This window comes from Tenrec ecaudatus, chromosome 10 (genome assembly GCF_050624435.1).
Source record: "Tenrec ecaudatus isolate mTenEca1 chromosome 10, mTenEca1.hap1, whole genome shotgun sequence".
NCBI lineage: Eukaryota > Metazoa > Chordata > Mammalia > Afrosoricida > Tenrecidae > Tenrec > Tenrec ecaudatus.
The window spans coordinates 17,401,716-17,424,785 of record NC_134539.1 but is presented as its reverse complement, the minus strand read 5'-3'; the positions used below and the strand labels follow the sequence as shown (position 1 = coordinate 17,424,785).

The 23,070-nt window shown below is 40.7% G+C and overlaps 1 protein-coding gene across 6 annotated transcripts in view; it reads right to left on the bottom strand.

Moving 5' to 3' along the window:
• CNTLN (centlein) overlaps positions 1-23,070 on the bottom strand; it is a 294,237-nt gene that overhangs the window by 164,297 nt on the left and 106,870 nt on the right. For all 6 annotated transcript variants that reach the window (XM_075559966.1, XM_075559967.1, XM_075559962.1 and 3 more), the window contains exon 2: positions 19,429-19,517. In XM_075559966.1, the coding sequence (XP_075416081.1) occupies positions 19,429-19,517 (89 nt within the window). The remainder of the gene's footprint in view (positions 1-19,428; positions 19,518-23,070) is intronic.

Sequence of the window (23,070 nt, the reverse complement as noted above, 5' to 3'; positions counted from 1 at the left end):
GCAATGATGATGTGAGCTCACAATATTTGCAGACTTCTTTAGGATGAAAAATGAAGTGAAGAGACGCTGTCAAAGCTGGGCAAGTTTAAAGCTCCAGTCACTTTTCCCAAGAGCACTGCCCACTGAATCATTCAGCCCTGCTGCACTCAGCCACAGGAATTAACACGCTGACTTCCTGCCATTTCCTAAACTCTAAAATATGAGAAATTATTCTAAATCATTAAGAAACAAAAAATGTTTGTGTGTTCTAGACCATGCCGTCTATTATACACTACAACGGGATATTTTCTGGGTTTGAGCCCATTTTTAATGAGATGTCAAAAATGAAATATTAGAGTGTAAGAGAAACATTTAACTATAAATGAGGAAATTATATTGGTCTGAATTAGAAAACAAAGAAAATAAAAAAGCAAAACTTACTGAGATTAATTAGTCTTCACAGATAATACACAAAATGAAGCTAGTTCAATGTTCCTTTCTTTTGAATAGGGAATCTATTAATATACAGATTTTATACTTATTACTGACTTTCAATTTAAACACCATCCTGGATTTCTAGTAGACATTAAGATTCTAAAACCATAAGATTGATAAAAATGGAAGTCTGGGGACCTGAGAGCCCTGCCGCCCCATTATTTACCCTTTTATTCATGAGATGTTTTCAACACTGCTATTTTCCTCTTCTCAACATGTATAATAAATCACTAGAATGCTACCTATTGACAACAAATTTTTTTCAAAAAAAGAAAACTTGCAACAGAGACATGCAAATATTTTAAAATCAGCTTTTTTCACTTCACAGTATACGCAACTATTAAAAAATCTAATATTCTGAATAAAAATATATCAACAGATAATACAAAATACAGAAAGTAGTTCCAAAGTAGTTCTGAAAATCTGTTTTTCCTTTAGGCAGAACTTAATTTTAATATGTAATCTGGAATTTATAACTATTCAATTTTTTAATACAAAAATATTTATTTAGAACTATTTATGAAAGACAAAAAATTGTGTTAGAGGAGGCAGCCTTGGGCATGAAAATGTATGGCTTTTTGTTCCCCCTTTTCAAGCTATGATACATAAAAGAATCAGGCCACAAGCTCTAAACTTGAGCCTGTTCATTATGGCATACAATGATACGGCATTATCAGTGAAATATTTAAAACAAGAAGCAGCAACTTAATAGAACATGACTTTTGATTTAATAAAGTACTAAATCGTGTGCCTTTATAAAATATGGTTATTCATTCAACACCATTTCTAAATATGCAGAGTTGAAACGCAAAAGAAGAAAACCCTTTCTTGTTTAATAATTGCAGATTAAATGCTTCCATTTAGTTTCTGGTTTTCTTATGTTTCTTCCCTTTACAACGCATGTCCAGATATTTCTGCATAGACGCATTACCCAAAACCATAAAGTATAAAATATTGTGTATTATATGCCTTTAATAATTCTGCAAATATTTTTCATCCAGAATCTAGACGTCTCTTACGGTGTTCAAAAATATCAGCACTTCAGAACAGACTGTTTTAACATCTGCACATCACCAGGGCTGCCCCTGAGGACTTCTAAATGATGCCTGCCTGTGCTGAATAAAGTGCTAACTTGCACCTTGCAGTTCAAACTGTGTCCTGAGCAGCCATCCGGTTGGTACAACACCAGCTGAATTCCCACAGGCCACTGTTCACTCAGGCTTGACTGCAATTATCATGTCAATATTTTGTGCTCCGATATGCAGATATGCACACATGCAAGCTGCATAATACTTTTCTTCTCCATGGAATGTTGACTTATGTTCAATGTTCTGGGAATTTTTAATGAAACCAGAATTAAACTTTCATTAAATGAGGGCAATCACAATTATTTCACCCTAAACACAAAAGTATGTTCCTGCATTACCTTCTGCCATGCATATAAAAGCTAAACTTTTAAGTAACCTGCACTACAATTTCATAATTCTTTCATGTAAGGGTTTTAAGAAACGTGAAGAGACTATTTGGCAAGCTCCTTGCATCTGTAGTAAAATGTTCAAGTGAGTGTCTTCACACTTTATTGGACTCTCTCTCACCTTGAACATTAGGGTGGGTCTACGGAAACACCTTCCCATTCGCCCCTTTGATGATCATCCCATCCATGCACATTTCTGCCTAGGCCTCCTGGCTGCTACAACAGGAGATGCACTCAGCAAAAGTGTATTTATGCCCTGTGTGGGGCTGCCTAGCAGTGCTGCTGCCAGATGGCAGAATTCTGGCAGCTACACTTCTGAGGTCTCCAACCAGCCATGCTACCACCATGCTCCAAAATGCAACCTCTTTGCAGGCAGTGTTGGCCGAACACACATGGGACCGTGTACAAGCATGGAGCAGCTGTGCAACCCATGTGTTAGGAGGAGAAGGGGATCGAGGAGGGTGGGAGGGAGGTTTTCCCAGGGGTGCACGCATGTAATATAACCTTATAACAACAGCCTGCTTATTAAGCATCTGAACTTTAAGTGCAAACATAAATATGAGAAAATCTATCATCCTCTGTGAGGTGAAGTCTTTAAATATAAGTATCTCGTATCAAAAGGATACAGCGAGCATAACCTGTATAAACCCACCAATAAATATTAAACATTATCTTGCTGCTCTTAGTCCCTGTTTTGGTTTTCATTTTTCAGGACTGAGTTTCCGTTTCCAGGCCAAGAGAGGAAAAAGAAAACTAACGGTGGGAGAGTAAAAACAGGAAGAAGGCATTGAGACTCCTGCCAAATCATAAATATACAATGTTACAAATAAAGCAAAGCATAGCTGCCACGTGAGAGTCAACATCTAGAAAAACCAAGGCTAGGCTTCACTTGAAACATGCAGGAACGAGAAAACAAGCATTATTATGGATGGGCCCTGAACATGTCCAACTTGACATTTAGATCCATATCTGAATTTGAGTTTTCAAATTTAACTAAAACATAATCGTTTAAAGATCAGTACACTGTAGCATTAAAGAATAATAATACCAACAGGATGGACGTTACTCTTAGAAGCCTATTAAATAAGATACTAATTGGCTTTTTTCCCTATCTTCAAAAGAACAAAGAGAACGGAAGTAAAATTACAACCAAAATATGGCAAGAGCCACCTTACAATTTCCTACGCACTATTAGAATCACTTTACATGAGTTAACTCAGAACCACTTATTTCTATTTTGCGGAAAAGAACACTCAGGCATAAAAAAGTGAATAATAGGCCCAAGTCACAAAACGAACCCAGCAGAGGAGCTTGGATTCCAAATCAGCAGCCAAGCTCCAAAGCCTATGTTCTTACCCACTAATCATTAAAAATAACTTCTTTGTGGACACTGAAGAGAAACATGCAACAGGTTCCAATCAAAGATGTGCAGATTTTTTCTTAATAGTCTTTAAAAGTGACATTCATTAGTCTAATTTAGATTCTCTTGTGAGAACTGCCTATACATCATGGTAAATAAGAACTGTGTAGAGGTCAGGGGTGAATAAAAATTATGAATCTACAATTCAGTAAAGGAACCATTCATACAAATTATTGAATAAGCCAATCATTCTTCCATTGACTATAAACTCTTCCACACTATATTGTCCACTACAACATCTTAATAAGTCCATCGCCTCCTTTAGAAAACAACTTATATGTGAAAAACATTAACTTTAATGTTGCTAAGTGGGGACAAAACCGTCATTAATTTTGGGGGAAAGGATGTAAGATCCCTTTGGAAGTCATTAAGATGGTACAGGGGTTCAGCACTTGTTGCTGGCAGATGGGTTGGCCATCGGACCCACCATGAAGGAGAACAAGCTCCCACATCTACTTATGGATTTGGAAACTCTACAAGGTAGTTCTACCCGATGAGTCACTATGAGGCAGAATCAGTTCGATGGCAATGGTTTATGAGAATATGTAATAGACAATGTTCAGGTGAACATGGATATAGGAAATTTCCAATTTTTCCACACTCTAGGAATCCCAATATTAAATATCTTCTGATACCTGTTCCAGAAACAGAAAGCTTCTTAGAGACATTCACCAATACTTGAAATTCCAAAATAAGCCTGTCCTTGTCTTACTTAAACCTCAAGTGTCAAGGAAAATCCGAAGTAAATGTAGACTATGAGTTTTCTTTTCAAATCCTACCAAACTCCCTAGGAAATGCCAACAATGTCATACTTTTTAAAAATGAATAGTCATCTTTGTTTTAAGCTCCATATGAAATGTAGGCTTTGTGTGCCCTCATTACAGAATTGGATTCATCTTTCAAATTTCTAATAGAAGCACAAACAATAGATCCACACCTGTAATCATTTTCTTCTGCCTATTCCTCCATGACAAATTCTCATCAGACTTTGTTTGGCTTTGATTTGATTTCATTTGTCCTGTGCTGCTGCACCAAGAGTGCTTTCTCATAAAAGGAAACAGAGCAAAGAACTAGGAGGCAAAGGGCATTTATAGAGGTCTAAATACAGGCATGCACATGTAATTATATTTATATAGGATGATGGGGAAATAGATCTACGTGCATATATTTATAGGTTTAGTATTAAGGCAGCAGATGGACATTGGACCTCCACGCAAGTAATTACTCAATGCAAGAACACTTTGTTCTATTAAATTGGCATTCCATGATTCACACCTTCCTGACACTATTGCTGAAGACAAATGTATGTATAAGCAAATGTGGGAAAGAAAGCTGATGGTGCCTGGCTATCAAAAGATAAAGCATCTGGGGTCTTAAAGGCTTGCAGGTAAACAAGCAGCCATCTAGCTCAGAAGCAACAAAGCCCACATGGAAGAAGCACACAAGCCTGTGTCACCATGAGGTATAGAAGGGACCAGGTATCAGGAATCAAAGAACATCATTGTGTGCACACCTTCCTGATATGATCACTGAAGACAAATGTGTGCATAAGCAAATGTGGTGAATAAAGCTGAGAGTGTCCTGCTATAGAAGATATAGAGTCGGGGTCTTAAAGGCTTGAAGATAAACAAGTGACCATCTAACTCAGAAGCAACAAAGCCCACATGGAAGAAGCACACCAGCCTGTATGACCATGAGGTGTCGAAGGGATCAGGTATCAGGCATCAAAGAACAAAAAAATCATATCATTGTAAGTGACAGAGAGTGCAGAGTGGAGACCCAAGGCCTATCTGTAGGCAACAGGACACCCCTTACAGTGGGGTCGTGGGAGGAGACCAGCCAGTCAGCGTGCAGTGTAGCAGCAATGAAACATACAACTTTCCTGTAATTCTTAAATGCTTCTTCACCCCCCACTATCATGATCCCAATTCTACCTTACAAATCCAGCTAGACCAGAGGATATACATTGGTACAGATAGGAATCGGAAACACAGGGAATCCAGGGTGGATGATCCCTTCAGGACCAGTGGTGAGAGTGGCAATACCAGAGGGTGGAGGGAAGGGGGGGGAGAAAGGGGAAACTGATTATAAGGATGTACATATAACTTCCTCTCTAGGAGACAGACAACAGAAAAGTGGGTGAAGGGATATGTCGGACAGCATAAGGAATGACAAAATAATAATAATTTTTAAAGTATTGGGGGTTCACATAGAAGAAACATCAGCCTGTGTGACCACAAGCTGTCGAAGGGACCAGGTATCAAGCATCAAGGAACAAAAAATCATATCATTGTAAATGTGTGAGTGCAGAGTGGAGACTCAAAGCCCAATCGGCAGCCAACCAGACATCCCTTTACTGAAGGGTTGTGGGGAGGAGATGAGCCAGTCAGGGTGCAGGTTAGCAATGAAGAAACATATAACTTTCCTCTAGTTCTTAAATACTTCTTCCTCCCCCACTATCATGATCCTAATTCTACCTTACAAATCTGGCTAGACCAGAGGATGTACATTGGTACAGATAGCAACTGGAAACACAGGGAACCCAGGACATATGACTCCTCCAGGACAAGTGGTGAGAGTGGTGATGCCTGGAGGGTGGAGGGAAAGTGGGGCAGAAAGGAGGAACTGATTACAAGAATCTACGTATAGCCTCCTCCATGGGGGGAATGGACAGCAGCCAAGAGGGAAGGGGCAGACGTCAGACAATGTAACATATGACAAAATAATAACAATTTATGAATGATGTAGGGTTCATGAGGTAGAGGGGAGTGGGAAGGGAGGGGGGAAATGAGGAGCTGATTCCAAGGGCTCAAGTGGAAGGCAAATGTTTTGAGAATGATGATGGCAACAAATGTACATATGCGCTTGACACAGTGGGTGTATGTATGGATAGTGATAAGAATTGTATGAGCCCCCAATAAAATTATTTTTTTTAAATTACTGGGGGTTCATGAGGGAGGGGGAAGAGAGGGGGAGAAAAAATGAGGAGCTGATACCAAGGGCTTAAGTGGAGAGCAAATATTTTGAGAAAGGTGTGGGCAACGAATGTAAAAATGTGCTTGACACATTGATGTATGTATGGATTGTGATAAGAGTTGTATGAGGCCTGAGTAAAATTATTTTTAAAAATAGAGTGCTTTTTTCTAGTATGTCCCTTCTTCAGAAACTTTGTTAACATAAGCAATTTGCCAAACTCCTTGTAAAGAGAGAGATCACGTATAATTGGGCCTGCACCTGGGTAAGGGCAGTACTCTGACTTCTTTGGAGGTACAGAGCTTGCAGGGGAGGGCGGCACTTGAGACTGGGAAAGAATACAAAGAGGATGGCAGTATGTATCAGAGTACAGGAGTAGTCATTTGATTTTTCTTGATATACGCTTTATACCTGAATTATTTTAGGATCAAAAACACACATTCAGAAACTTATATTAAACACACAATACAAAAACTCATAAAATTCAAATCTTGGGCACAAGGAGTTCAAGCAAAACTTTGTGTTCTGATATATTTATCACTAAAAAAGTCCTGAAAGTGACAAAACTGGAAACAACCTATGACTATAAAACAATAGATGGGTAGTTAAATGAAATAAGATACATTCGTGAAATAGGCTATAAATTATACATGCATTAAATTTAAAATTTCCAAATAAGGAAAAAACTGTTAGAGAGTTCTATTGTTACAGCAGAGTACACATCGAAACAAAACAAAATGTCCTATCAACATAGGAAAAATACTAGGAGAAAATAAGACACATATTATATTGCCTTTCTTTAGGTAGTAAGTCTATCATAATTTTTTTAATATATATCTTACTTTTTGTTGTTGAGAATATACAAAGCAGAACATATAGCAAACCAACAATTTCTACAGGTGCATTGCTTAGTCTGTAAGCTCCATTGAAACCTGTTCGCTCTGGGTGACCCTGCCAGCACGTGAAACACTGGTGTCATTACTTCTAGCATCACAGCACGCCAGCCACCACACTTTGAAGTCACACTGGAAGAAAAGCGATGGGGCGCCTGACCCACCCAGGGTCTTTTCACTCGCCTCATGTGCATGTGACAGCTGCACACTGAAGAAGGAAGCCCAAGAAGAATCGATGCATTTTAATGAAATACCAAGGGCTGCCAAAAGAATAAACAGATCTTTGATGGAAGAAGTACAATCAAGATGTTCCTGAGAGGTAAAGATGGCTAGACTTTGTGTCACGTGGGCTTTCTACTCCCACAAAGAGTGACAGCCTTGGAAACCCAAACGGGCAGTTCTACCCTGTCCTACAGGGCCTACGAGTCAGCACCAACTTGATGGCAGTGAGTTTGATTGTCAGAGGGTGGAGAATGTAGGACACTCAAGGTCATCTAGGTAGGATAGCAATTTTTACATTCAATATACATGATAAAATGAACTACATACTCATCACAACTATCTATACATGAAGAACCGAATGATGTTTCGACACATTTTAGTCAATAAGCGCCTACTTAAATTAATTAATATCGCCCCTGGGAGCAGTAATACTTGGACTATAAACCAAAAATCACAGAACGAAAGAAAGAAAAGTAAGAGCTGTAATCCTGAGCACCTACTACTCAACTACACTTGCCCAGGGCCCCAGCCAAGAACGTCTTACCCAACACTAAATATAACAGATATGCAAGAATGAGTATGACCAAAAGATTGTAAACATTACACTCAAAAAGCTTCAATTGGGAAAACCAAAGCTACTTTTACTGTAAGGTCCCACTAACTCCTACAAACGGCCAGCATCCATCCTGTTTGTTTGCTGTGAAACGATGCCAGCATTACCCAGTCCATAAACAAACAAGCTGAAAGCAACTCTCTGGAGAAACTCTGCAGGATGTGCTGAGCATTACGGTGATTCAAAGAGTTTACTCAAGGAGTTTCCAGCCTACAAAGTGAGCACGTGTGTAACCAAGGGTAATATGGAAACTCCACTAGGACCACCTCCGCCAGCGTCCAAGATGAGAGAAGTCGCCCTCTGCCGCGGATATGGGAGAGTTACGCTGGTTCTGGGAACAATGGGAGACTTTTCAAGTTAGGTACATATTTTAACCAGGAGGTATCTGCCCTATCGATCGACATGCTCCTCGGGATTTAAAAAAGAAAAAGGAACATAAAGGCGAAAGGTACATTTTGTTGTCACCCTCCAGTTTCGAGCACTAGTATAAGTGAATACACAAAGTAACTGACTTTCAATTTTCCTCTGCCTGACTCACGTTCTAGACGCTTTACCCACAATAAAACACACTTCACCTTGAAAGACCAAAAGGAAAGATCAAACAAAACTCACTGCCATCAAGCAAAAGCTTTTGAACTTTTCACAAGACAGATATCAATATAAAATTCCATTCGATCAGCACCATTATCCCTAGTATCCCGAACATCATTCCATATCCCCAACGAAAGGATAGTGCTAGAATATTCCACACTGGCGTCAAAAGTATGTACATTTCCACTTATTTGGTCAAAGCTTTCAAAAAGTCCTCAGAATTAACTAGAAGATACAGAAGACAATTATACTGCAAGCTTGACATTAATACCAGGTGTGTTAACATATTAATTCACTAAAACTTGCAATCTTCTGAAAAAGAATGACAGTCCTTTCTTCCACCTTTTCCGACTCTTACCAGAGAGGTCCTCGTGTATCCTGCCATGTGCTCCAGAAAGGTGTACTGTTTCTTGGGAGTTCTCTGAGGTACGCCAGGTGGGTGTGTTTTACCAGTGTCTTAATGGCTACATCTTGCAGTAGCAACTGCCATGCGCGGCATTGCTTCATGTGGCTCTTCTACCTATAGTGCTGTCAGCCGTTGTGTCAGTCTCCGACCTATAGTCGTTATGCCATCAACTCGGTTCCAACCCATAGCAACCGTAGGCACAACAGACCGAAATACGCCCCTGTGGGTCCTGAGCCATCCTCATAATTGGTCCAACAGTTTTTGTAGCTCCCACCAAATGTCTCTTTCCCGATGGGACTGGGTAAGAGAAATCTGAGTCCGCTGTAATTGTTAGCAAGGTTGATTGTGATTGAGAAAACCTGGAACTCTTGACGGGTGGCTGGCCGATTTTGCCAGCCTGCTGGGTATAAAATGAGCCATCTCTGAAGCAGGAAGAGAAAAGAGCCGGTACTGGAACACAAATCCTCTGGACTCCAGGCGGCCTATGCACCCAAGTCCCTTGATCCAGGAGCCGAAAGCTGTGACAGCAGAGAAATGGCCGGGGGGTGGCAGCTGCAGAATCAAGAGCTGAAGCGTAGGTTTCCCAGCCCGTGCAGCAGACAGAACTGAGGGCCTCTGTGTGGGAGACTGGCTTGTAGCGAAGAGCGCCTCTAAAAACTTAATTGGGGAGCTCGGTTTGTTGACCCTCAAACCTAGAGCTGAGTGCCTTTGGGCCAAGGCTTCCAGATGAGTAGAGGGCACTTTGCCGTATGGCTGCAGCCCGTACTAAACCCAATAATCCTGAATGAGGTTTGAGAATTCTGTGCGGCCGCTGCAATACACTGCCCAAGCTACCGGTGAGTTTACATTAGAGAGTGCTGGGAGAGAGGTGGCCAGTGTCAGCACTGGTGAGAAGGGTGGAGGTGAGAGGCATGGCTGACCCTGGTCTCACCGGAACTGGCCTTGCCGATGTCGTGAGGCCTGAATTCGGGGCCAGTGACTATTTATTGCGGTTCTTGTAGTTAAAGTCTCCAGCCCCCACCAAAGGATCATTTCCTGCATGGGTCTTGTAGGATGGTGGGGGACGATACTGATAGGATTCACCTGTGACCAGGATTCCCTGGCAGGCCATCCAGCTGCAGATAAAATAAGCCCTCTGAGAAACAAAGGAGGGACCTCCTTGCCAGCAAGAGCCTCTGGACCTAAGATCCCTGCACAGTAAAGCTCCTGGATCCAAGAGGCAGCTGTGACATCAGAGAATAACCGCAGCAGAGCCAGAAGCCAGAGCGCGAGACAGATGGTGGACTTCCCAACCCACAGAGCAAGTGGAACAGATTGCTTTGGCGGCAGGAGGCTGCCTTATGAAGAGGGGTTCCTTCAGCCACTTAACTGGGGAAACTGCTTGCTGACCCACAGAGTGGAGCTCAGGGCCTTGGGACTGAGCCTTACAGAAAGGGGGTGCCGCGGGGCGCTCCATTCAGGGAGCTGGGTTTGCTGGTCCACAGAGCTTGCGTTGAACGCCTTGAGGGTTAAACCTTACCACTGGGCGGAGTGGTATGCCCCTTTGGGCATTTATGAGCAGACCTAAAATAATTTTTAGCACGTCCTGATAAACAACTGTACCCTGAGCATTTCTCACTGACATTACAACCTGTCAAGTTTCTGAATAAATCCTTTCATCATGAACATTGTCTGAGAGTTGTGTGTAGTCATTGCTGTAACTATTAGAATCTAGGGTGATAAGTAGAGAATACACATTAAGACAACACTCTGAAGAGGTCTCATGACACACCTCCATGCCCTTTTCACAGCAAATAGGACCTCTGGTCGTGTGGTGATTCAAAGCTGAGCTGCTAACCACGAGGTCAGCAGTTCAAAACCACCAGTCACTCTGCAGAAGAAAGACACAAAGAAAGTTGCAGTCTCTGAAACTCAGGGGTAGTTCTACCCGGTCCCACAGCGTTGCTGTGAGTCAGAATGCACTCAAGGGCAGTGAATTTGATTTAGGAATTCTGCAGAAATGGCTGGATCCCATGAAACCAGCCCTGGAAGGAAATACATCGCACTTTTCTCCAATATCATTCACTTCCACCCTCACATGCATCCACATTCAGAAGCAGGAGAATATCTAATTTTACCTTTTCAGAGCATTTCTTTCATCCATTATGCCCATCCTTTAAAACTGACTTATCTTATTCATAAACTTAAATGTTGAACGCAATAGTCATCATAAGTTTTTAAATACCGATGCTTCTGTATTCTAACTACTAAAATAAAAATGTTTAGAATTTGCAAATATGATAATGTACACACAGCTTTTAGCTAGTCTATAATAAATATTCTCTTTATCTAACTACTTCATGCCTGGTAATTGTTCAAATAATAAAATGCATTTCAGATTTCCAGAAGTCATTTTGTTGATGGATTGAAAGTAACATTTCATTAAAATCTATTTCTCAAAATTAGTCATCAAACTGATGTCCAGGAAAACTCAGTGTCCTCTTTAGAGAGATCAGAGAAAAAGAATCACTGGCTGACTCTCCCACACTGTCACAGTGAGATTCTCTCCTGACCTCAATGTGCGACTTCAAAAAGTTTGCGATTTTTCTATTTCAATCAGAGGTTACTTACTTTACACCTGACTGGTTCTTAAACACAAATTTAAATGCTGGCTTTCACATGTTAGGCACATTTCTTTATCTGGTGGAATAACCATATCTGAATATTAAAGGAAAATATAAATAACATTATCTTTGCTATGCAAATTAGAAATGCCTTTGGGATGAGAAGAGGCCTCCAGGTATTTTCAAATAAGTGGATGCAGAAGTGTACTTCACTTTTAGCTCACTTGCCAACTGCTTTAAATACTATTGATCTCAGCATTGTTTATATATAATTATATCTAGCTCCTTTTCCTTTGAAACATTTATTTTTGATGGTAGCATGAACAATTCCCAAAGGCAGGGAAAGGGATAGGTGAGCCTTTCCTTTCACGGGATGTCCAAAGATCACTGTGAGGGCATCAGGTCAATATCGTCAAGTTGCCATAATGGTTTATTTTACTGCTTGTGAGGCTATTTAAATATTTATACACCGTTCTCAAATTTGTCACAATAGACACATTTGTACACAAAGTCAGAATGCTGGAAGACAACTGTTGGAAGTCCATAGAAGAGCACCCCAATCCCATTCAAGCTGCTTTGTGGTCACCCTGTCCTTTCCAGTGTATCTTTTCCTGAAAAAACATACTACATGAAAAAAGTGTTGAATGAATGATGATGCTCTGTGATGTAGCCAGGTGATGCAGTGACTGAGTCTGCCAACTAGAAGATGATCCAGTTTAGAGTTACAGATAGTATTAAAAAATGCTTGATGTGTTTATTAATTATAACTCTATCCACCCCCTCACCCTGACGAAAGAAGTTAGTAATAATTTCTGGCAGGAGACTCTGAAGGCTATCCTCAGCTACCAGAGTCAACATGGACTGTAGATTCCCAAGTACAACTGTCCGTGCAAACATGTAGGTTCAGATTCTGTGTAGACACAGACCCTCCAGTCACAACTAATGTCCAATTTCACTTGGTTCCAGGAGTGATCGTTTCAATTTTATAATCTCAGCTGGGGCTTTTCCAATTATCATTCATATCACTGATTATGTCCAAGTGAACAAAGTTCTAGAGCAATATGGTAAATAGGTTTTCTCTTCTATGAAAAATCCTAGCCACGGTGTAGGCTGCAAAGGCTACTGTTCTGAAGTTCATTCTGGGCTCCACGTGAAAGAGTTGTGAGTGATCGGTGCAGACTGCTATCCACATGAAGGAAGGGGGATGGCACAACCACCGGTCGGTCACCTGCCACTCTTCTTCACGGGGAGACATGCCCTCCTTTCCCTCGTCTCAGCAGTGGGCTCCAACACTATCAAATTACTCACTGAATTTTAACAAAATAGCTTAAAAAACAAGTATACCATATATACTTGTGTATAAGCCGATTTCTCAGCATAAAAATGTGTTGAAAAACTAAGGTTGGGTTTATACACAGTAGTACCCCTCACTGCCCCCCACCCCCAGTAACGGGATGAGCGCCCATTATCTCGCGGGTGATTGCTGTTTCTCCACTTTTCATTCAAAGCCCCGCTGACACTGCAGTTTGTTTGTTTACTCACATCTAACCAATCATAGCCGTCCTATGACGTGTATCTCTGAATAAGCCTTTTAGAGACCGTGTGCGAAGGATGTGGCATGAATGGATGTCATCTGGTCAAGCCCGACTAACAAAAGGAGGAAATCTCATGAAGCCTGACATAGAGTTAATAGCAAAGTGGATTCGAGATGCATGGGAAGACATTCCAGAAGACATGGTGCCACATGCCTTCCAGAAATGTAGTATTAGTAATGCTATGGATGGCAGTGAAGACTGCGCTTTGTATGAAAATGACAGCAGCGATGGTGATGACGGCGATCTCAGTGAGGACAGCGTCTATGATGACCTCACACCAGCTGAAGCTCTGCATTGGGATATGGATGATGATGATGATGAATCCAGTTTTGAAGGATTTTAACTCTTTTCATTTTAGTTTGGTTGCTGATTGAGCTCAGGGAATAGTAATCTTTTTTCTTTTTTTTTTTTAGGGGAATAGTAATCTTACGGTATCATTGTTGATACCTTATTGTTTTTGTTGACCCTATTTTCCACTTACTGTGGTGATTTACTAATGTTAAATGACTTGTCCTTTTATTTATGTTTTTTATTTAAAATAAATATTTAAATACATTACCCGACTGATGTCTCAATTTTTAGTAATTTCATTTTCATTTGTTTTGATTATTGAAACTCACCAATAGCTTCTGCATTTTCCACCCTAGGTTTATACTCGAGTCAATCAGTTTTTCTGGTTTCCCAGGTAATAATTAGGTACCTCCACTTATACTCGGGTCGGCTTATATTCGAGTATATATGGTACTCAAAATGTAGGGCTGTGAACTTGGGGGTAAGCTCACAAAATTCATTCATTCAATTTTTGTAATAAATAATAGCACTTTCTGTTAGTTTAAACTCAAAACTTTTATATTTCTAAATTATCACGGGTTAATGGGGGAAGAGGGAGTGGGGAAGGAGAAGAAAAATGAGGGGTATGTGCAAAGGCTCAAGTGGAAAGCAAATGTTTTGAGAATGATGAGGGAGACAAATGTACAAAAGTGCGTGACACAATGGATGAATGTACGGATTGTGATAAGAGTTATACAAGGTCCCAATGAAATGATTTAAAAACAAACAAACAAACTTTTTAAAGGGTAGAAAAACAAGGATGTTATTTTCAGGGTGAGGATTAGCCTTGTCGAAGCCATGGTGTTTGCAATCTCCTCATATACACGTGAGAGTTGAGCAATCAATCGGACAGACCAAAAAAAAAAATTGCACTCTAACTATGGTGTTAGTGAAGAATATTTAAAGAATCATGGACTGCCAAATGAACAAACAGATCAGTCTTGGAAGAAGTACAACCAGAAAGCTCCTCAGAGCAAGGATATGAGAGACTTCGTCTCATGTCTCATGCACTTAAGAAATGTTATTTAGAAAGACCAGTCCCTGGAGAAGGACATCGTTTTTAAAAGTAGAGGGCAGTGAAAAAGAGGAAGGGCATCGAAAAGATGGACTGAGACCATGCCTTCAACCTTGGATTCAATCAATGAGAGCAGTGGTGAGGATGCTGCAGGGCCGGGCAGTGTTTCACTCTCTCGTACACAGGTGGCTGTGAGTCAAAAGTGGCTCTACGGCACCCCACAATGGCAGCACAGGCCAAACAATGTGTTACTCAATTTTAAAAGTTGTAGTTTTTATCTAAAACAGAGACTGGACTCTGGCTAACACACAGGTTAAGTTATCCAGATGAAAGATGAATAAGTCAAGCTCCTATGATTCCTGATCTATGGAGAGTCCATGAAACTCCGGGTTACTGCTTCTTCGATGTTTATCACTCTTGCCTAGAGAAGTTGTAATGTTGCCTTCCGCAACTCAAGGATAAAACACAGTGGTTATACTCTTATGACACTAAAAATGTACTGAAATCAGAGTTTATACATAACAGCAGGGAAATGGGATTTGTAGGGCTAATAAACAAGCAATATACCTAAAATGAGCTTCTGACAGCAGCAATTCATAATGAACTCATAAAAGGGCAGGTAATGTAATATCTTTAAATAATAGGAAATAGTACTTCCTACCAAGAAGTTCATAACAAAAATGTAGTATCTACAAAATGCTTTTCATTTGTGTGATATTGCTTAATCCAGGGGGAAAAAAAGGATGTTTTCAACATCAACTAATTATTTAAAATGGAATTAGATAAAACATCTTTTTCACAACTTTCCCCAGAAGTCAAAGAAAGATAATTATATCAATATGAAAATACTTTTTAATATATCATCCTTTTTCTTTAACACTGTATTTAGCAAACTCCATCTCATACTTTCCTTTGCTATAAACGTCTTTTCCACTAGACAGGACTCCTCCATAGGCCTGCACAGGATGCTCATTTCCTCTCAGCCCACTGTCAGGCACTCAGTACTCAGTGTTGGTTGAATAAGGACGGGCAGCAGAGGCATCTGTTTTAGTGATGGGCACACCTACCCGTCTCACAGTCTGGTTTCCACATGCCATTTGGTCTCCCCAAGGCATCATAGAGCAGCCTTGGTTGTTAATTGAAAGGTAATGGTTCAATTCCACCTAGTCACTCTCTGGGAGAAAGATCTGGTGATCTACTTCCATCTACCAGTTAAAACCAGGAAAACTCTATGGAGTAGCTCTACTCTGTCACTCTGTTGGACTGAACTTGATGGCGTCCAGCAAGAACAAAAGGCTTCCATGCCTGAAGGTAACAAGTTTATTCTATCCTTTCAGATGTTCCTAGAATATTCAATGAATACATTTCCCTAAATTTCACTAAGTATCTTCTTTGGAGTCTTATATCTTCCTTTGTCTCAATGTGAAAGATATAAAACAGAACTGACGTTTAGGAAAGAAATCAATAAGATGTTCAGAACTCAGACACTAAGTGCTGAGGTAGAGGCTTTGGAAGTTAAGGAAACAGAGGAATTACCGGATTTGAGTGACACTGCTAAAGAGAAAGTGACTGAACTTGGAAATTGATTTTTTGTTCAAAAAGAGACCAAGCAGTATCAAAGTTAACCCTCAAGATGTGAAATTTAAAGACAGAAAATGACATGCCTGTGGTTGAGAAAGTTAGGTGTGGAAAAAAAACCTCAAAAGCAGCGCAGCCTGTAAGTTCTATAGATAATATACTGAATTTGAAGGGCACCAGAGAACCTGAATTAGAAATGCCACAGGCAGAGTACATGAAGAAACGGTCCACAGGAAAAGCATATAAAATAGCTCTTAGACATCACTCAGACAAAAGAAGGGAGGCTATTTCAATATGTCCTTTCTGACCTTTCAGATAAGCTCACACACAAAGGTTGAAGACGTCGTGATGGTCTGAATGTGGGGGAAACAGACAGTTTCTCACAATGCTACTGAAAATATAAATTGGTACCACAGAGTCAGTGACTGGAGAGTAGCTTTGACATTGCAAATGTGAATCTTTAGATCCGGCATATGAGTTATCCATAAGAATGCATAATAAATGACTCCAAAACTGAGCAGTGTAATGACGTTCATTATCACACAAATTATTTAAGTCAAGAATCAGGGCATGACTCTGAATGGCCTTAGGAGGTTTCCGTCAAGATGTATGACAAGCCATTAAAAAAAACTATTGCAGCAGGACAGCAACAAGTAACTGCCAGAAAAGCAAACCATATTCAAAAGAAGACAGAAGAGCAGGGGGTATCACTGATGGTGACTGATGGATGTGGTGGGCAACAGAGAATCCCAGAAAAACACTGACGACACAAAGGCATTCAACTGTGTGGACAGCTAAAACTGTGAAGAACGGGAATTTCAGAACACTTATGTTCATGCAAAACCTGTGCACCAACCTTGGGTACAGTCCTGCTCTCTTCCCGCCTCCATATGCTTGTCAAAGTATCTATCATGATTGCTGGGTTATGTATGTCGCTGCTGCTAAGTGCCATAGAGTCGGTTGTGACTCGCACCATCCGCACAATTCTTCTTATGCTTGAGTCCCTTGTGGTAGCCTCCGTGTTAGTCCATCTTTTGGTGGACCTGCCTCTTTGCTGCGGCCCCTCTCCTTTACCACCATGATGCCCTTCTCCGGGGAAGGACCTCGCCTGACAACATGCCGCAGGTACTGCGAGAAAGCCTCGCCATCTTCCGCTAAGGAGCATCTGGGCTGTACTTCTTCTGAGGCCCATCTGCCTGTTCTTTGGGGACACAATAGGACGAGCAGTGGAACCCTGGTGGTAGTGGGAATGTGTTGGGCTGCAAGCCACATGGTCAGCAGTTGGAGACCAGCAGCAGCTCTGGGGGAGAAACTCCCATAGCGGTTACAGTCCTGGAAACCCACCGGGGATTGCTCTGAGTCAGGATTGACCCGAAGGCAGTAAGTGGTTGTTTGGCTTGGTTTGGGGAGTCCTTGAAGTATTCTTTGGCAAGCCCACACTTCTAATGCGTCAATGTTTCTTTGGTCTTCCTTATTCGATGCAGAATTTTCACATGCATACAAGGCAAAGAAAAATGCCAGGGCTTGGGTCAGGTCTACCTTCATCCTCAAAGCAGTATCCTTGATTTCCAAGACTTTAAAGAGGTCCTGTGCAGCAGACCAGCCTAATGCAATCCATGTGTCGTTTGATCTCTTGACTGCTGCTTCCATGAGCACTGATTGTGGATCCAAGCAAGAAGAAATCCTTGACCATGTCCATCTTTTCTCTGTACCATGTTACGGTGGAGTCAGAATGTGCCTTAAAGGGAAGGTGGTGTGACTCTGTCTTACATATACGGGGCAAGTTATCATGGGAAACCTGTTACTAGAGAAGGACATCATACATCGTATTTGGTACGGTAGAAGGGCAGCAAATAAAAAGGAAGGCCATCAACGAGATGGGTTGACCCAGTGGCTGCAGCAAAGTACTGAAACAGCGATAATTGTGAGGATCGAACAAACAGGGCAGCATTTCACTCCACTGTGCTTAGGGTCACTTTGAGTTGTAACCAGTCCAAGGGTACACAACCACCTTTATACTGCTCGCATGAAAATTATAAATAGGAAAAATAGGAAACAAATTATGGAAAAATTATCATATTATATATTCTATCTCAACCAAGATAAGAGAAAAATTGAGGGTAATTTTTAGTTAATAATTAAAGTGAGAGATGGAGAAAGAATCACAGAAATAGCCACTGAAGACCCAAGAACATGACTTCTAAAAGACCAGAATGAGCCTGTGTGATCATATTACACATATCATACATGTTCAGAATGACTGAGTATAGAGTACTTCTCCAAGACTCAATTTTCATCATCAAACGGAAAAGTCTGACTGAAGAATTAGACATACCAACAGTATGAGGAGACATGCATTATATTAAGCTTCCACAATACAGAAAGAAAAAAAATTGGCCAAAAGTCAGGGATTTATTATAGATTATTTAAATTCAAATTCCAGACAATAGTGAATGATTCCAGGGCTAGAGAATTCAAAAAGCACTGTAGTTCAAATTCTCAAAAATGATATTCAGATCATATAATCATGATTCCAATAAAGAAATAAAAGTATCCATATGCTTAGCTTCTCATTTAGGAAACGTAATGAAATCCCTTTAATAGGAAAGCAAGTGCTTTAACGGCCATGCTCAGTATCAGGGGACTGCCAGATACTGAGTGGTGGATAAGGGGTACTAGGCATCACTCCACTGTTTCTAATGACCGAGGGGAGGCCCAATAATCGACCGTAAATGACTGTGCCTCCCCTGCAGACTAATACAGAATGCTAAGAGACATCCCTCCACCTATTCCGGGACACTTTCTCCACTTTGGCAAGGTCATTCCAGACTCTCAAGTACACTCTGCAATTATCTTAGGACAAAACTGAGCACATCGTGTCTATGAAGTTATGTTCCCTACAGGAGCAGTCTATTGATTTAACAAGTCAAACAACTGGGACTTCACCGTTTTTTAAAGCTGAGCTGAAACTGCTCAAGAAAAGCGGTGGCATGCACAAGTGCGTGCCACACACATGCATACACACCCCACAGAAGTCACGATTTTCCAGATTATTCATACAGGACATAGTTGACCAGTACTAACTTAGCAAACTATCACCTCTTGGTATAAATATTTCTATTGCCCTCCACAAAAAAATTCTTAGTTGGAAATCAAATTAATCTAAGATTATTGATAGAGTCTTACATACTCAAGTGCAACAAAAATTAATTATTTGTGAATAAATAATTTATGAGCTCACCTTTCCACAACCAAACTGACTGCTTGTGTGAGATCTGGGTTGGTCACCTGGAGACGTTTCCACAAAGACCAAACAAATTCTTTATCAGCCTGAAAGGAACAGAAGATATTATAAATGCATCACTGTGTCCTGTGGGTTCATCAGACAATACAGAATCCTACATTAACAATAACAACAATGACTTGACCCCTAGTTCTATCACTATTATTATGCAAAGGATTCTTGAAAGGTGTAACAGGGATTTTTGTGTTGTTGTTAAAAGATCTCAGACTAGGAATCTCCGTTCACTTACACTATTTCTAACACCCATATATGGGGATGCACGTATTTGATGTCCTGCCCTTAAAAGACATTTTCCTCCATCCATTCATCCATTTTTCAGGTACACTTTTCTGCAAAATTTCTGGAAAGTGTTGCACACGATCACTCTTTCCACGTCGTCTCCCATCACTCTAAAAGTCCCTCCAGTCACATGTTCTTACCCACCACTCGGCTAAAACCATTTGCCAAGGTCCTCTGTGCTGCCATACCCAACAGACGATGGACGGTGCTGGTCTTTGCTCCCTAGGCCTTGTGTTATAAACCATGGTTGACGGATAAGAATAATTGGTGGGGGGGGGGACCTTTTAAAACATGTTGATGCTCTAGAGATCCTGATTCCATTGCTCTCAGAAAGGTCCAAGCAGCAGTATTTTTTTTAAGTCCCCCCACATGATTCTATATCATTTATGGCTGAGAACCATTGCCCTAATTGATCCCAGGCAGCCCCATAGTTTTAAATGTATATACCAACTCTGCACGGATGACTCCCAGGTCTGTGACTTCATAAGGACACACCAAACTGTCTACTAGACAATTCCACTAGGCAAGCTGTTGTAGGTTGTGTCGTGCCACCAAGTCAGCTCCCACCCCTAACATCTTTGTGGTGTTCTTTGCTTTCAGTCAAGGTCCGGGCAGTGTCAAAGGTGATATTCCTTTACATCCTCTTCTCAAACTGGCTTGGATATCTGGCAATCCCATATTGATCTGCTGTAACAGGTTTTAATTTAACTGCAGCAAAATTTTACTTGTGTGTGACACAAGGCCACTATGAGTCAGAACTGACTTGATGACAGTGTGGTCATTTCCAGATCATTCTTGGTATTGTTCAGTCATTCTCATAGTCGGTTGCTCACGGTTCTTTGGAATGGCACACATACAGCCTTCCAGTTGGATGGCCAGGGAGTAGTCTGCTAAGGGCTCGGCATAGATGAATGAAGGCGGCCAGCTTTGCATGCGTTGGTTTGTTCAAGCATTTCAATGGCATTCCACCAGTTCTAGGAGCCAGGGTTGCCCAATGCCTTTGGTGCAGATTGGACTTCTTCTGTAAATATCATCAATTCTCAATCATATGCTAATGGCTGAAGTAGTTGAATGGCAACCAATTCTTTGGGGTGCAATAACAATGCACCTTATTTTGAGGCTTCCTGCATCAGTCAGTATCTGGCCCAAAGAATCCTTAAACATGGCAACACAGGGCATCGGGTTTGTCTTCAGCTCAGCTTGAGAGCTGCTGAGCATGTTCTTTCTTCCCTTTTGGTTTTCAGACTACAGATCTGTGCACATTTCATGATTTGTCTTCAGCAACCCTTTGAAATCAGATCGCTTACTTCATCGTTCCATTTGCTTTAGCGACTCTAAGTTCAAGAACAAATGTCAGAGTCTCTTCTGATATCCAATTTTATCTCTTCTTTCTTTCCTATCTTTTTAATGACCCTTTGTTTTCTTCATGGATAATAGCCTTGCCATTAGCCCTTAGTGCTCAATGCCTCAAATCAATCTATTCTTCGGATGGTCTAGAAATTCAGGAGGGATATCCTCGGGGTAAGGAGTCCTGGTGTCACTGTTGGTTAAGCATTGGGCTGCTAGCCACAGTACCAGGGGTTTAAATCCACAGGGAGTTCAAACTCACAGCCGCTCTGCTGAGAAAGACGACACTACCTGCTCCAGGAAGGATTTACAGTCTCAGAAGCCCTGTAAGGCACCCCCTGCTAGGAGTCGTAATCAACTCAAGGGCAGTGGATTTGGTTTGGGGTTTAGTTACACTCAAAGTCACTCCTAAGAGGTAACTTAAATTCAACTCATCCAAAATAAAATTCTTCATCCACCTACCCTCCCATAAGCCTGGTCTTTGCTTCAAAACAAATAACACCCACTTCGCTGATTAAAGTTCTAAAATCTAGCAACCTTGGCCTCACTGATCTTGTGCACAAAATAAAATAATATACCAATTTGTACTACTTCTTCTCTACACCTCCACTAATATTATCCTGGTCCACATCCCCACCCACCTCTCTCTCTCTCTCTCTCTCTCTCTCTCTCTCTCTCTCTCTCTCTCTCTCTCTCTCTCTCTCTCCCTCTTTAATAATCTCCTAGCCTATTTAAAGTTCAAAACCCTCCAGTAAGTTCCCATCAGACTTGGTTCTTGTTTACTTCTCCATCCTCATCTATCCCTCTCCCTTCCTTTGATCACAATGACCTTCTTGCTCTACTTGCATCAGGGCCATTGGAATATACCATCCACCAAAGCTTCCTAGAGCTATCGCCTCCCTTTCATTCAAGTCTTTGCTTACATAACACTTCCTGAGGGGAGACTTCCCCGCAGCTCTCTTCACTAGTCACCAATTACTGTTTCATCTTTTATCGCAGTGCAGGCCTTTTCTAACTATTGTTGATTCAATTTTATTTATGATAGGAAGCTTTTATTTTATAAAAGGTAATTATTAAAATTTTATATACCCAAATTAATGTCTTCTCCATATAGCTTATGGATTTCATAACCCTATTAAAATGCCTTCCCTAGGGTTATGAAAGTATTTACCCCCATTCCCATAATTAATTTACCCCTACCTAATCTTTGATCTGTTTTGAATTTTGAAAGACGGCTTTTGACAACCTAAGTACTGGACAGTACTAACTTATCCCTTTAGAAGCAAAAGCTCAGCATTTAAGTGTGTAAACGACATAAGGGTAAGAAGTGTCAGTATATAAATCAAATATCACAACCTGCACAAAAAGCGAGGAAGGTTGAAAAAGGCAAGTTATGCAACATTATACATTCTCACACCTCTCTCTTTGTGCGACAGGCTGGCAAGATTTCAAAATCTCTTTAAATCAATGCTATCTAACACCTTCTCTACCAAAATATTATGCAAGAAAGGTTAATACGACTAAAAGGTAAACACAAATTTAATTTAAAAGATTTTCTTTATAAAAGAACTAAATGAATAAAGACGAGGGTCTAGCTCTTACGTGGTGAGAAGGGTTTAGTGAGAAATCAGTAACTATCTGATGAAAACATGTTTTTGTCTGCTCTTTTTTCTTGTTATTGCACATACCATTTCCAACCTTCAAAGAGAAATCGACAGTTTTCTCCTCTTTGGAAATGTATTCGTGTATTTTAAAGCACAGAAGCCAGAGAGAAAGGAACCTTGAAGAACACACTCCTCGAGAAGATTGCCACTACTCTGGGTCATTCCAATTTACACCCAAACGCCATGTAGGGAAGGCCTGAGGGCCACATTTCTCTAATTTTACTTATTTTCTGTTATGGTCAGCTATTCAGACCTTGTCACATACAATACTCATATCGTGCCTGAAAAA